General features: G+C 34.8%; 1 protein-coding gene across 1 annotated transcript; it reads right to left on the bottom strand.

Annotated features, from left to right (window-relative positions):
• Positions 1–14,175: 14,175 nt before the first annotated feature.
• LOC107576377 (complexin-3-like) lies at positions 14,176–16,175 on the bottom strand. Its single transcript, XM_016262568.1, has 3 exons — positions 15,843–16,175; positions 14,807–14,894; positions 14,176–14,725 (listed from the first exon to the last, which is right to left on the bottom strand). Exons 1-3 carry the CDS (start codon positions 16,001–16,003, stop codon positions 14,501–14,503), a joined length of 474 nt encoding a protein of 157 aa, XP_016118054.1. The 5' UTR covers positions 16,004–16,175; the 3' UTR covers positions 14,176–14,500.
• Between the last annotated feature and the right edge of the window lie 64 nt (positions 16,176–16,239).

Below are 16,239 nucleotides of genomic sequence, written 5' to 3'. Positions count from 1 at the left end.
GGCTTGTAAAACCATACTCCAATAATCAGTTTTATTTACAGCTTTAAAAAATAACTTTTACAGAGTACATAAATGCCTAGTATTTACACAAAGGTTAGCATATTAGCAAATATCATTATTATTTTACTTAATGAAGTTTTAAAAGTACATTTGCAAATGCAGCCTATTTAATTTAAAGGGACAGTTCACCCAAAAATGAAAATTCTGTCATTAATTACTCACTCTCATGCCGTTCCAAACCCATAAGATCTTCGTTCATCTTCTGAACACAAATTATGATGTTTTTTATGAAATCCGAGAGCTCTATTACCCTCCGTAGACAGCAAGGTAACTACCACATTCAAGGCACAGAAAGTAGTAAGAACATCCTTAAAATGGTCCATGTGACATCAGTGGTTCAACCGTAATTTTACAAAGCTACGCGAAAACTTTTTGTGAGCAAAGAAAACAAAAATATTGACTTTATTTAACAATTCTTCTCCCGCGAGTTACCATCTACCACCATTACCGAGAGTAACACGGCGCATGCACGTGATGCTGCTGACGTAGAACACGCAGGTAATACACGCAGGTCCAGAGAGTAAAAAAGGTCATGTGAAACAAAACTACAATGTGGTAAAACATTCACTGTATAAATACAAAAAGTGTTGTGGACATCCTACCTAATGCCACTGTCCAGAGAATCACTCCATTTGCTTGTTGCAGCCACTGATGTTACATTCCTGCACCTCTAGTGGGCGCTCTGACTCTTAGCCCTCTAAAGACAAATTGCTCCTTGGGTTCCCACACCAGAGCGACGGTCTTCAGAACACTACAGACATTATCAGCAGTGCATTTGGCAACTACCCTGAAATGTGCTCCATTTAGTTAAAAGCTGGGCACATATCACAGTTCCCCACATCACTGGAACGTAAAGTTATACTTCATTCCTCATCAGGCACTATTTCACCTGTATTACTCACATGAACAACCTCCTGTGACCTTTGATCTGTCCCACATGGAGCTGAGCACTGAGGGAATATAAGCAACAGCGTAACTCTTATGTGCTGATACAACATATTTATATTTCTCAATATTTTCTAGCCTACACATTGGCCCTGATGGCTGTAGTCTAGATCAAGGTCATAAATTGTTTGGCCCTTATGGCAGTAATGAATTTATTAGAGATTGAATAGGGTGCAATCACAGCACAATCTGAAGACCTCTCCATGTTTGTATTGTGTGGCATAAAACCATGTGGCCATTTGGTGGATTTAACCAAATTAAATGGAGCATGAAACATTGAGTACAGATTGGAAAGTATAGCTTCCAACTGAAACAAACCCTACCTTCTGTAAAATAAATATAACACTAAGAATATGAATAAAGAATGTACTGTCACCACATTAAGTCTATGTCTGTCACCTCGGGCAGTAAACAGGTCCATGGTAAATCCTGTATAATTGACAGATGCCACCTGCTTGTGTCCAGTCGGTAGGAATCTGCAACTCGCTTCATATCTTCAGCTGACAGGCGGCAGGAGTTTCGGGGACAGGAAGACGTCAGCAGAACTTTGGTGACACTGTCATTGTTTCGGCTGGCATTTGCCTGCTTGCAGAGCAGTGAGCCGAGACCACAAGTCTTGATTTCAGATGCCTCATCAATGGCCCCCTTCAAAAACACATACATTTTGATGGATGGATGGATGGATAGAAACAGTCAGATGATAGATGGATGGATGGATGGATGGATGGATGGATGGATGGAACAGTCAGATGATAGATAGATAGATAGATAGATAGATAGATAGATAGATAGATAGATAGATAGATAGATAGATAGATAGATAGATACAGTCAAATGATAGATAGATGGATGGATAGAAACAGTCAGATGGATGATAGAAACAGTCAGATAGATAGATGGATAGATGGATAGATGGATGGATGAAACAGTCAGATAGATAGATAGATAGATAGATAGATAGATAGATAGATAGATAGATAGATAGATAGATAGATAGATAGATAGACAGACGGACGGACAGAACAGTCAGATGATAGATAGATAGATAGATAGATAGATAGATAGATAGATAGATAGATAGATAGATAGACGGACGGACGGACGGAACAGTCAGATGATAGATAGATAGATAGATAGATAGATAGATAGATAGATAGATAGATAGACGGACGGATGGATGGAACAGTCAGATGATAGATAGATAGATAGATAGATAGATAGATAGATAGATAGATAGATAGATAGATAGATAGATAGATAGATAGATAGATAGAACAATGGAACAAAAGAATGATAGATAGAAAGATCTGTCCATTGTCATTCTGTTTTTTTGATCAAGGTCGTGTGTAACAATTGCTCTCATAAAAAAGTAGCTTTCAGCTCCAGAGTCTATCAGAGAGAGCAAACAGCTCAAACTCTGTAAATATGACACAGACAGCTCCTTTCAGGCTCACCTCCAGGTCTGCTGTAATGAGGATGCCGTGGGATTGAGTGGTTTTCCACAGAGAGAATGAATTCCTAGTACACTCCAGGGTTTTGCTGCTGGAAGATCATCTATTTTGGGCAAGGGAAAGGATTGTTTCTGTTTTAATGTATTCAAATATATTATATCCTGGAAGAAAAGCAAACAACTAAAGAGATCTAAAAAACATTTTCGAGGGAACTCTGAAAAAAGTGCATTTAGGTACTATTATTTAATAAATTCAGTAATATTTCACAATAAAGTTCTATGTTCAATATGTTAACATAGTTAATGCATTAGATATATATTTAATTTATAATATACTATTGTTAATTGTGCATTCATAGTGCATTATGTAATGTACACAATTAGTATATGTAGAAACTGACATTAACCAGTCACCCAATTTGTGAAGGAGTGAATCATTCAATCGGAGCTGGAGATCAGCCGCTGTATTGAAAAAATTATATTTCATCCATTTTAATGTAAATTACATTAAATTAAATTGGGCCATGCATGTACACAAAACTCACTATATGTGAATTTTAAGTTTTTTCCCAGTAATTCAAGTATTTTACGCATGTTCGCACCACTAGGTCAATTTCCAGGGTGAAACCCGGATTGTTATTGAGCACAAAATTGCTCAGCCTTTATTAAGAAGCATCTATTACTGTTGAAAACCCGGTTTGCACCAATACATTCTACCATCCAATTCTCTTTCGCTGGCACTCCTGCCACAATTACATGCTACAGTGACTTTAAGGACCCTGAAAGGGCAGCCAAGGCGTTCTCAAGACACCTCTGCTTGGTGCTCATTTTGCAAGGTTGTTTCAAAACAAATCATCACCCTGGGCAACTCTGAAGAGAAAAAGAACAGCGTGGGTGCAGTTGCAACATGTAATTTTTCAATAATGATCTTCCAATCCAGCTGGAAAACAGCATATTGAATGCAGTATATGTGATTTATGATTACGCCGATGGTATGCTGTGCTAATTAGATGAATAATATGCTGTCCAATCAAACTACCATTTAAATTTTATTCTTTATTTAATGGTAATTTTAATGGATTTCGGTAACCTGTTAAGCTGTCTTGTCAGATTTGGTGACCCTTTTGTATATCTGCAATGGTTTACATCAGATCAAAATGCTTTCTAGAGTATGAAACAAATAATATCAGACAACACTAGTATAAATTTGGGTTACAACTTACATAATAGTCATTCCTTATGAAATAGAGGGGAGTAACGGATTTGTTACGGATTGTTGGACTTGGTGACCCTTCTGTATATCTGCATTTGTTCACATCAGATCAAAATGCTTTCTAGTGTATAAAACAGAGGAGATTAGACATTACTAGAGATAATTTATGTAACATTAAAGTCATTCTGTGAGAAATAGAGGGGAGTAACGGATTTTGGGAATGTGTTATATTGCATTGTCAGATTTGGTGATCCTGCTGTATTTCTGCAACTGTTCACATGAGACTACAATCCTTTTTTTTAAAACACAAAAGATAAGTTTAGACATCAACAATTTCATGACATTAGATACATAAATAAAAAATGAAATAAATAAATCAACAATAATAATAGAGCAAGCTCTCGGATAGCTCTGTGCACAAGGCAAGGCAAGGCAAGGCAAGTTTATTTGTATAGCACATTTCATACACAATGGTAATTCAAAGTGCTTTACATAAAATAAAATAAAAACAATAATCACAACAAAAAAACAAGGAATTTAAAAACTTTGAAAATTATAAAAAAAAAAAAAAAAATTTTAATTGATTTAAGAGGTTTAAAATGAATTTAAGAAAACGATTATACATATAATATAGTGCAATCAGTTCGGACATCACACAGTGCTCATTCAATAAATGCACAGCTAAACAGATGAGTTTTGAGTCTGCATTTAAATGTGACTAATGTTTTAGCACATCTGATCTCTTCTGGAAGCTGATTCCAACTGCGGGTGGCATAATAACTAAAAGCACATTCCCCTTGTTTTGTGTGAACCCTTGGTATTTCTAACTGACTCGATCCTAATGATCTGAGTGGTCTGTTAGGTTTATATTCAGTGAGCATATCTGCAATGCATTTAGGTCCTAGCCCTTAGTGATTTATAAATGACTACAATTACTTTCAAATCAATCCTAAATGTAACTGGAAGCCAGTGTAAGGACCTGAGGACTGGTGTGATATGCTCAGATTTTCTGGTTCTAGTCAGAATTCTGGCAGCAGCGTTCTGGATGAGCTGCAGCTGTCTAATGGTCTTCTTGGGAAGGCCGGTGAGGAGACCATTACAATAGTCCACCCTGCTGGTGATAAAGGCATGAACAAGTTTCTCCAAGTCTTGACTGGAAACAAAACCTCTAATTCTTGCAATGTTTTTGAGATGATAGTATGCTGATTTAGTTACTGCTTTGACATGACTACTGAAACTAAGGTCTGTCTCCAGAATCACACCAAGATTCCTGACTGACAAGTGCATTCTCTTAGTTTCATGACTTCCTGAAATCAGAAAAACTCAAGCACTCTGCTGCTTTCAAACAATAAAAAAAGCCTCTTTGCTTCTTGCTAACACAGCAAATGCATCTGGGCATTGTTGAGGTGAAATCAGCAAGACAATATTTGTAGTTTGTATGTGTCTGGCATCATTACCAGCTTGTCAAATATGCTTTACAAACAAAAGCAGCATAACAGAGGCCTTGTGAAGAAGATATGCCTCTGTGGAATATCTCACTGGACAGATGCCAGTGTCATGTGGCTGTTTTAGCCAAGAAAGGAAATTATCACATCTAACAATGTGATACCACACCTCTCGGAGGTTTTGCAATGACTTCAAAGCTATTGCTATTGTTATAAAAAGAATAAACCAATAAAATAACAGCCAAACTCCACTACAAACAACAAAAATTAGCAACACAGCAAGCTACGATTGAAAAGACAGGACATAAACACCATTAAGTCAATAGGTCATTAACAATGTCATACATCTTATTGTTATGTACAATACCACATTGCATTAATCAGAAGCTACTAAATAAGCATGACATATTGCCTCGAGCTGTTCAGACTGATTTGAGGAGATTAAAACCCAATACAAGTTTTTCACAACAGACATATGTGCTGAACAACAAAAATCGAATATGTGACCTCATTTTGTGTAGGTGTCATGGTCAAAGATGACAAAACGAGTTGTGTTGTGTACTGACTGAATGAGTTGACCTCTGCCCTTTACATCCGCTGGGCACAGAGGCCCAAAGCTACGAGTGAATAAATGAGAAATGTGACATGCTAAAATGTACAATAGGAGGTCCACTCTTAAACAAACAGTTACTACAATTGCAAAAACAGCACAAAAAAAACTGGTTGAAAACTGGCTGTGGGCAATAACAGTGGAAATGTTTAATAGTCTCTGAGGGACACTACCATTCAAAAGTTTATTGTCGGTATGATTTTTTTAAAAACACGTTTTTTTAAATTAATTTTTAAAAGTTTCATGCTTTAACAAATAATACTTTGAAAGGGCCAATACTGTGAAATATTATTAAAATGTAATTTATTCCTGTGGAATAAATTCAGCATCCATTATGCCAGTCTTCAGTGAAACTGTGCTAAATTGTTTTCAGAATATTGGGTGAATGGAAAGTTTAAATAAAAGCCTCTTCGAAATACTGTTGAAATCTTTTGAAACATTATAAATGTCTTTACTGTCAATTTGATAAATTTAATGCATCTTTGCTAAATAAATCTATTAATTTCTTTTAAATAACACACACACACACATATATATATATATATATATATATATATATATATATATAAATGACCCCAAACTTTTGAGCAGCTGCTGACAGAAGTAAAAGGTATGACAACTAGCCCTGGTCTCTCCTGTAATGTGACACTAGCTAAAGAAAGACCTGAAAACGCATTTTGACTGATTTTACCCAGTATGAAACACACAAAAAAGATATTATTACAGATTTAGGACCCCTAAAGGAAAACTCGGGAGAAATCAATTGAGGTGTTATAACTGAGGTGCCCAATCGGGCGCAATGGGGTCCATTCTGTCTTCATCACTATATAGATTCCTATATGAAACCAAGGACTAAACCACTCTGTGCTGGAGAACAGGTTTAGAGGATTCATGGTTCTGTTTCTTATGTCTTCTCAGAGTGCATTCACAGCCATTAGCTACTGTGGTCTTAAGAGGTTAAAGGCACAATATGTAATTTTTTGCCACTAGAGGGAACGTGTTCAAAACAAACAAACAAACAAAGGCGTAGATTGATGACGCGGTGACTGAGTGTGGAGTCATGCATGGGAGTTGTCGTCTTCATCCCTACATCCATGTATTAAAGATTTATTAACGTCGTAGTTTGAAGCAGAGTGAGGCGGAAAGCCGTTGAAGCGAAACGCCACTGAACGAGAGCGACACACGGCTCGAAAGCAGCGAGCTTTTATTATGCCACAGTCGACCGGAAGGCAGCGGAAGTAAGCAGCACTGTTTTATCATACTAGATACATTTGAAAGTTCTGTTACTCTGTGTGGTTGTCACCTGTCTAATAAAACGCACAAAATATTAAAGCGTCTTCATTCTACTATGAAAACGTGGTGTTTCCATGTTTTCTACAAAACAAAACCAGAAATCGAGGGGTTATGACGTTATTGGCAGGCGACACAATGACACTATGGACACGCTCCGTGTCACTAGTTAAAATTGCTTATTTCTGAATGATTTAAACATTCTTCGAAACATTTGGGATAATGTAAATACACAAGTCAGCAAAATATATAAAAATGTTCTAGTGGTTTTTGGATATTTTAATTAAAAAATCTTACATATTGTGCCTTTAACTGCATGCTAAGTTCTCCTAGACCAGGGCTGTCCAAACTCGGTCCTGGAGGGCCGGTGTCCTGCAGAGTTTAGCTCCAGCTTGCCTCAACACACCTGACTTCTATGCCTAGAAAAAGCTTGATTAGCTGGTTCAGGTGTGTTTAATTAGGGTTGGAGCTAAACTCTGCAGGACACCGGCCCTCCAGGAACAAGTTTGGACACCCCTGACCTAGACATTTCATGTCTGACACCTGAGTGAACAGGAGATCTTTGCGGTTATATGAAGAAGGATAAATAGCTTGACAACAAGAGCCATTAAAGACCTAATCAAGCATTCAACAAGACAGAGATCTGAGCTGTGTAACGTTATCCAGGAGAGAAGCATCATGTAAGCTTTCCTTGCTTTGCAGTTAAAACAGTAAAAGAACGTTTAAAATGAACTGCTGCCCTCTAGTGGTAAAACCTTTCGGTTGTTCAAAGTACAAAACAGCTTTTTTACCAAGTACAAATTATTTGATAATGAGCAATGCTTGTTTAAAATCACACAAATTGTAATTAACATAGTTAGCTGGAACAACGTGCCTTTTATGTAGTAAACTAACTCTTTGTATTTAGTTTCAGCGTTTGACAATGAAATGGAGGAAAACTATATAATTAGCTGCAACAATGTGCTTTCATGTTTGACAAACCACCGTTTGACAAAACAATATACTATTGTTTCATATTTCAGGCTTTACAGGGATAAACTGTCTGAACTGCAAAATAGTGGGGAAAAAACTCACACAGAATACACACTGATGTCCTCTCTTATACCAGTACTGGAAGTGATGCTTGTCATATGAAGGCACCGTTTGACCTTTGACATTAGAGGTCAGACACATCTCTGCAATTCAAAATAGTTACATTTAAATAAAAATAGTTTTAAAAAAATGATTATTTAAAGTTCAAGTATGTAATTTTGGAATTGTGATAGTTTAAAACTAAAATAGTTTATATATAAATATATAATTCTTTAAAGTTCAAATATGTAATTTTGGAATAACAATAAAATAAAAATGGAATTAAATTAGAACACTAGTTTATAAAAAATTATTAATTTAACTAAATTAATCAAATAAAAAACAAAATAATAAACTAGTTAAAAAATTTATTATTTAAAATTCAAGTATGTCATTTTGGAATTACAATGGAAAACTAGTTAGAAACAATGAAAGTTAATAAAATGAAAATAAAACAGTAAATTTGTAAAAAAAAAAAAAATAAAAAAAGCAATTCTTTAAAGTTCAGCTGTGTAATTGAATGTAATTGGAAACAACTATGTAATGGAAAACTAGAAAGAGAGTTAATAAAATAACAATTGAGTAAAATAAAAATTAAATAGTTAAATAGTTAAAAATAATTATTTAAAGTTCAAGTAATTTAATTAATTAAGTGTTTAAAAATCAAATATTCAAAGTTGAATCATGTAATTTTGGAATTATGATAGAACACTAGTTAAAAAACATAAAATAGTCACAAAAAAAAAGTTTAATTAAGCGTTTATAAATTACGTATTCAAGGTTCAAGTATGTAATTTTGGAATTGTGTTAGAACACTAATTAAAAACATAAAATAATTAATAAGATTTTTTAAAAATTTAATGTTTAAAAAACTACTTCTTCAAAGTTCAAGTATGTAATTTTGGAATTTGGTGGAAGACTAGTTAAAAACATGAATCAACCAGCTGATGAATCACTTTAAACACTTGAAAACACCTGTTGGAGAAATAGACTAATTTAGGAATAGTTCATTTGTAATATCATCAGGATTAGGTGAAATACACTATGGCCTGGTTTCACAGACAGGGTTTAGGTTAAACCAAGATTAGGCCATAGTTCAATTAGGACATTTAAGTATCTTTTATAAACATGCCTGAGAAAAAAACATTACTGGTGTGCATCTTGACATTCTTGAGACAAAACAATGGCATTGATATATTTTAAGATCAGTCAGTGCAAGTTTCTTTCAGGTGAAACAGCTCAGAGATGCATTTTAGTCTGGGACTAGGCTTAAGCCAGGGGTATGATTAGTATACTTAGTGTGCACTACAAATTTAGTACACTAGTCTAGTTAACAACAAACAATTCCAATTTGCTCCTTGTTAACAACTCCTGTAATGTTGGATCCAATCCTCCATGCAAATAAATAAGGCATAAACCTCCCATATATCATGGCACATCATCTGGAGATTACCTTTTTGCATGTTATTTAAAAAAAAATACAAAATAAAAAGAAAAGAAGAAGAACATACTAAATTATTTATTGACATAGCCATACTGTATGTGATAAATGTACTTTCTGCAACACATCAGTTGAAGGCACTGAATATCTATCTATATATATATATATATATATATATATTATTTTTATAAATTTTTTTTATTTTGCATTGACTTCTGACAAGACAGAAAAAACATGTATAAACTTATGTTTTACTAATTTACTGAAAAGAATGACCTAATTAATCTAATTGTTTTAATAAAAATATTCAGAAAAAAAATCAAGAATAACTAAACAAATCTATAATATATTATATATTACCATGTGAACAGAGAAAATTCTGAAAACAATCAAAATTCTTATACAATAAAACAATAAAAATACAAATAAAAACCTTTTCAAAATCTTGTCACTGCCCAACTTTTTCTTATGCATTTACTAAACTAAATACAAAAAGATTTAGCAGAAGACAATGTCAAAATCACGGATGTAGTACGATTGCATTCATACTATATAGAGTGCATATCTCTACTGCCGCGACGCAAGTACTTGTTCCAAAGAAGTACATACTCGGAGAGTAGGCGACTTTGGAGGTAGCCAATTTCTAAGATTTTTCTATTACTTGTTTTAAAGGTAATGATCAGTAGATTCGTCCTAACAGGCCACGGATTTGAGTGTGTTTGATTACAGTGTCAGACACGCACTCCGCTGAGGAGATCTGTGCTCAATCAGATGCGGCTTGCGCTTTATAAGCGTCTCCATCGTTTCTAAACTGACAGAACCATTGAGATGTGCGTGTAACTCCTGAAAGAAAAAACACACACCGTATTTAATTTCATTAAGTGAAATTACTTAAATTAATTTAAACTCATTGGGTTGAGCCCAATAAAGGATAATGTTTCCGTCGCCTTTATGAAATCTCAACTTCGAAAAAAAAAAAACCTCCTGCGTGTTATAGCGATTGAATGTATTACTTCTGACACATGGAGACGGAATGTTTTTCCTGATACACCAACATTGCGTTACAGAAATGAGGCTGTGTTCCAGTCCGTTTTTATGCCCTTCACTCGCAAACTTCCCTCCGTCTGGTTCACTCGGATGTACATCATTGATTATGTTGCACGAGTGCCCACTACTGGCGGAGCACTTGGAATGGGCTGAACTGGGACGTCCTAAGCCCTTGATCACTTAAGCCCCGTTCACACCAAGAACGATAGCTATAAAGATAACTATAAAGATAACAATATTAGCGTCCACACCAGTGAACGATATGGTCTGTTTATTCTAAGCGCACGCGCGTCTGCCGCTTTAAATTCTGGAGCTCGTTACAGCAGGATGGATTCTGATTGGCTGTCAGTGTTTTATCGTTCATCAGCTGGAAAAAAATCGTTTCGAAAGTGATCACAACGATATCGTTCCTCTGTATCGTTATCGTTATAGTTGTGGCGTGAACTATGCTATTCTTTAATATTGAGAACGATTTTTAGAACTATATCTTTATCGTTATCTTTATAGTTATCGTGCTTGGTGTGAACGGGCCTTTAGAATCAGCTATGGAGTTGGTTTATTGTTTACATTTTTACTCTTACGAATTTGTTTGGTGCAGCATTATATATGTATATATATAGGTATGTTTGGGCTGTTATAAATGTAAAAAAAATTTTTTTTTATATATTATGGAGTTGTTTGGGGTGGGGATAAATTAAAGGCGATCTGCAATGACATCATAATCGCGTTGCATTGTGGTCTGTGGAGTGGCCTGAAGTGTGCATATGAAGTAGACCCTCTGTCAAAATCGAGAGGTCAAGGGTATGTCCATGTAAACTTCCCTCGTCCACTTGAGGAAGTGGAACGCACTTCAAAATGGCGGCTGGGATTTCCCAGAGGGGAAGTGCTTAGGGAAGTTCGCCAGTGCATGTCTAAAAGTAGAGTGGAAGGCAGCCTGGTGCCTTGTCCTCCAAATACCCACACTTGCGGTCTTTGCACTTGACCACTTATATGACGTATTTCCTGTATTTGGCCCAAGTGTTCAAGTGAGCATGAAGACCACAAGTGTGTGTCGAACTGTTAATTACCTGATGGGACACAAGTGTTTACATAGCTTTATTTTAATTTTAATTTTAAATACTTTGCATTTTAAAATCAGCTTCTAAATATCAGGTTTTTTTTATTTGTGGTGCTTCTAATTAAGTGATAAAAAGCAGTTGCAAATGTTGTACAAAATAAATATCACCACTACTCATCTTTGCACCAATAAAACGTAAAAACATAGCTTTTCTAACAAATTATATGTAATATTTAATTATTATATTCATATTTAACTTGCATTGGAAAGGTTTCCGTGACCTCTCGCGAGATCTCGGCAAAAAGTCTCACGATTTATTTCCAGAACATGATGCATGATGGGATACACTAAGCCTCGAATAGCGCTCTGGAGCTGTGGATTTAGTGTGCGTTAAGGGCACTGCGTTTTGGTATTTTTAAGACCTGGGACAGTCTTGCGCACTTACTTCCAAGTGTGGGTATTTGGACAAGGGGTGAGTCTTCTTCTTCTCTTAGTTAATGGCGGATTGCTAACAACTTTTAGGTGCATACCGGCACCTACGGTACAAGAGTGTGTAACATCATGTCATTTTAAGTGTACTCAAATTCTGCTCATTAACCCTGTATCATTAAGGAATTTAAATAATGCTTTCCTGGTTGTCCTTATCCCCCCTCCCTCTCCTTCTGTTCCTAGTATCCCCATCAGACTCCACTCCCGCCCTGCCTCCTGAACCCTATCTTGAAACACCCGTCTTTCCACCTCATATATTATCAGTGTTGGGGAGTAACTAGTTACATGTAACGCCGTTACGTAATTTAATTACAAAATAAATGTAACTGTAATCAGTTACAGTTACTAAGAAAAGATGTGTAATTAAATTACAGTTTCTTATGAAAATGTTAACGATTACAAAGGGGATTACATTTGAATATTTACACACATCCACATACAGATTTAATTGATTTCTTTCCCAAATTGCACTGATTACTCTGAGACATACGGCCCTATAATTTCCGCGATGCGGGAAACACAGACTGGTTTGTAGAATCCAGTCATAAAAACAGAATTCCGTAGACATGCGGTTTCATTTACTACACAAAGGCCTATACTGAAGCTTGCGGTGTTTTCAGCCTCTGCCGCCTCAATATATGAGTACATGAACACATAAACATAATCTCTAGATCTGCTCTGAGTCACTTCATGAGCTTTTTACTTATTTTGAGAAAACTATCATCATATCATATACAAAGAGACACCAATGTTTCAAAAAGACACCAATGTTTCAGGAGTTTAGTACACAGAATAGGACACATGCTTATTAGATAACCGTATTTGAGTTGATGTATATGCTTTTATTTATTATTATTTTTTTATGAACTATTTTTTTTCCAAACCATTGTTAGATGCAGTGTTTCCTGTAGTTATGCAAAGATTTGGTTTCAAAAACCGTATCAGTAAACTATTTCTTATGATTTTAAATCTGCTTTGAACTTCAGATCAATCTCAAAGTAAAAGGCGGTACTAAAGTCTGATTTTGTGGTGGATGTGTTCAAATTGTATCATCTTAATTCAAGTGATGGAGGATTTTGAAAGTTTGACAGTGTTGAGCACTACTGTAAGGTTAACCCTGCATGGTGTAAATGTTTGAAAATGATTAACAGTTGCAAATAAACATTCATTAGAAATTTAGAAAAGTAATCAAAAAGTAATCAGTTACATTACTTTAATAAAGTCATTGAAAAAGTTACACTACTATTACATTTTAAATAGGGTAACTTGTAATCTGTAACCTATTACATTTCCAAAGTAACCTTCCCAACACTGTATATTATACAGTGTAATATGACATGCTCAGCATTTTCTTTAACCCCACAGTTTTCACAATTCTCATTATTCCTTTTCCCCATTAAAAACAAGGTGCTGTTCAGTCCTGTGTGATCCACTCTCAGTCTTGCTATTAAAATGTCTTCCAGCCTATTCCTTTCTCTATCATTTTTAATGCTAGGACTTTTGTATTTTATAATACAGAAATGAGTCTTAGACAACGTCGAATTTAACAATGGTTCCCACATTCAAGTTAAACTTAAATTTTAATTTTAGTTCAAGTTTTAGTAATTGTGTTGTGTTTTTGTCATGTCTGCATAGGTATTATTCATTTTATTTCAATATTAGTCATTTTAAAACATCAAGTAAACCATGAATGAAAATGCCAAATGTTTCAACTAGCTGAGATAAATAAGAATAATAATGAGTTTAAGTTTTTAAATATTTTTTTCATTAAATTTTATTTGAGTATTAATAACACTGACTGACGTGAAATTTAAAAAAGTGTATACGAATAGAGAAATAAACAATGACTGTTCACAAGTTTATATTTGGTGTTCATAAAAAACAACAATGTATGTTTTATATACATACTGCACATAAATACATCAACATATTAAGTACATAAAGAGGAGCAAATACATAAATTGTTATTTATGTATAATTTAACAATTTTGTATTTGATACATCATATTAATAATACATTTTATACATATTAGCAATATGCATTTAGCAGACTGGAATACTGTATTTTGTTATATTTTCTGTCTAATTTAAACACTGAAGAACAACAAGTAGAACGTTATTAACTGATAATTACTGCCTTTAGCCACAATTATGATAAAGCGTCACATGTATACAGTGTAGCAAACATAATTTGCGATATCAACAAACACACTTCAGATTTGTAAATGATTGCTTGGCTTTGGGTAGGAGCTTGTCTTTTATGACTCAGAGATTGATCTCATTATAAGTAAGCTGTTTATGGATCAGATTTATATTCCCTATATTAGATATCAGGAAACATCTGATCCCCAATCAGCAGTCCAGGTCTGCAGTGCTTGTGTATTACATGACCTCACACTTTTCAGCAGACTGTTTAAGGTCTTCGATGGTGGACTGGGCCTTTTCTTTTAGCTGATCAATATCTACGTTCTGAATGTTGGTCAGCTGACCCAGGACGGACTGCTTGTGCTCCTCCTCCTGGTTGTCTTCGGCGATCATCTTGGCCAGCTCTGTGGGCAACTCCACGTCATCTGCCGCAGCCTGAATTTGCGTTTCGTCCAGTTCACTCTGTTAATTAAAAATAGTAGTTAATATTGAAATAGCGAATTACAATGGTTCATAGAGTGCATTTTATAAAGTGATGTTTACTTTTGGAAGCCGATATTTGTCCCTGATGTGGCTCCTGACTGTGGCTCTTTCAGCCTTCTTTTGGGCAAAGCTGGCATCCCGCTCCATCCTAGTGGGAAATAAAAGTTGATTTGACACAAAATCATTTAAAACATCTTTTTTTTTTTTGTTGTTGTTGTTGTTAATCCTATTCTTAAATATAAAAAAATACAATTAAATAATAAATATTTTCTATATATTGTTATTTAATTTTGCTAATCATATTTTTAAATAAAATAATTAAAATAAATAAATATTATTTTAATATATACATTTTTATATAGTTTTATAAATGAAAAAAAATGTATTTTGCCTAAAGATTCAATATAAAATTTTGTTCAGTGCACATTTGAACTTTTTTGTGTCTAGGACAATGTAATACGACGCCATACAAAACTGCACATAAAGGAAGAAAAACAGCTGCGTATACATTTCTGCAGAGGAGTCACTGTCCTCAATGCCAAACCAGAGAAACGTGAATCTGGAGAGCAAGGTGACATGCAGTATTGATTAAACCACAGAAATACAGCAAGCTGGAGATAAACATTGACCTTCTCTACATCTCCTTGTGTTACATTTGAACAAGTGACTGTGCATTTTGTGTGTCAAATTCAAATAGGAGGGATAGGGGATGTGATATAGCCTATATAAATGTTTAAAAATAATTATTATTGTGACATTCATCCAGGTTCTCATTTATGATTCATGTGTGTCTTGATGTCTATTTAAGGAACACGCTCTTTTTAAAACGATTGATTTATTGTTTTTTTTTTGTGGAATTTGTTGTTGAAAACAATTCAATCAAATATAACACAATAATTGTCTGAAAATTAATTGCATTTATAATAATACTAATAAAAAAAGAAACCAATGAATAAGAATTTATTACCGAACGAAATAATGAAGGGGAAATTATGCATTTTAAAAAACATTAAAACATCTAACATCATATGCTTTGGTCATGACAAAACCGGCAAAGTAACAGAAAGTGGAGGACATAAAAAGTGATGAATCTTACTTCTCCTCCGCCAACTGTTGTTGATACTGCTCGAACTCTTCATGTGTCATTCCCTTCGCTGCAGCCTCTGACTTTTCTCCTCCTTCTGCTTTTTCTTCTCCAATACCCCCGGTAAGATCCTTCAGCTGCCCTCCTATCATGTGTTTGAACATAAAAGCCATTGTTTTCCTGCAGAATACTGATATAAATCGCCTGCTTTTCTGGATAATATGTCAGTCACTTGAGAAACTCTTGTTCAATAATGTATCGTCCAACTCTTGGGAAGAAAACAAAAACGCCACAGCGAAAGTAGATGTTTTGATTTCTTCCGCTCAATTCAACTTTCAGCACTAAATATTAATAACCTGTACAACGCGGAGGAATTTGCGCTCTCTCTCTCTCTCTCTCTCTCTCTCTC

The sequence above is a fragment of the Sinocyclocheilus grahami genome, unplaced genomic scaffold (assembly GCF_001515645.1).
Source record: "Sinocyclocheilus grahami isolate Dianchi unplaced genomic scaffold, SAMN03320097.WGS_v1.1 scaffold31.1, whole genome shotgun sequence".
In the NCBI taxonomy this organism is placed as follows: domain Eukaryota; kingdom Metazoa; phylum Chordata; class Actinopteri; order Cypriniformes; family Cyprinidae; genus Sinocyclocheilus; species Sinocyclocheilus grahami.
This window is presented reverse-complemented; position numbering and strand designations above follow the sequence as displayed.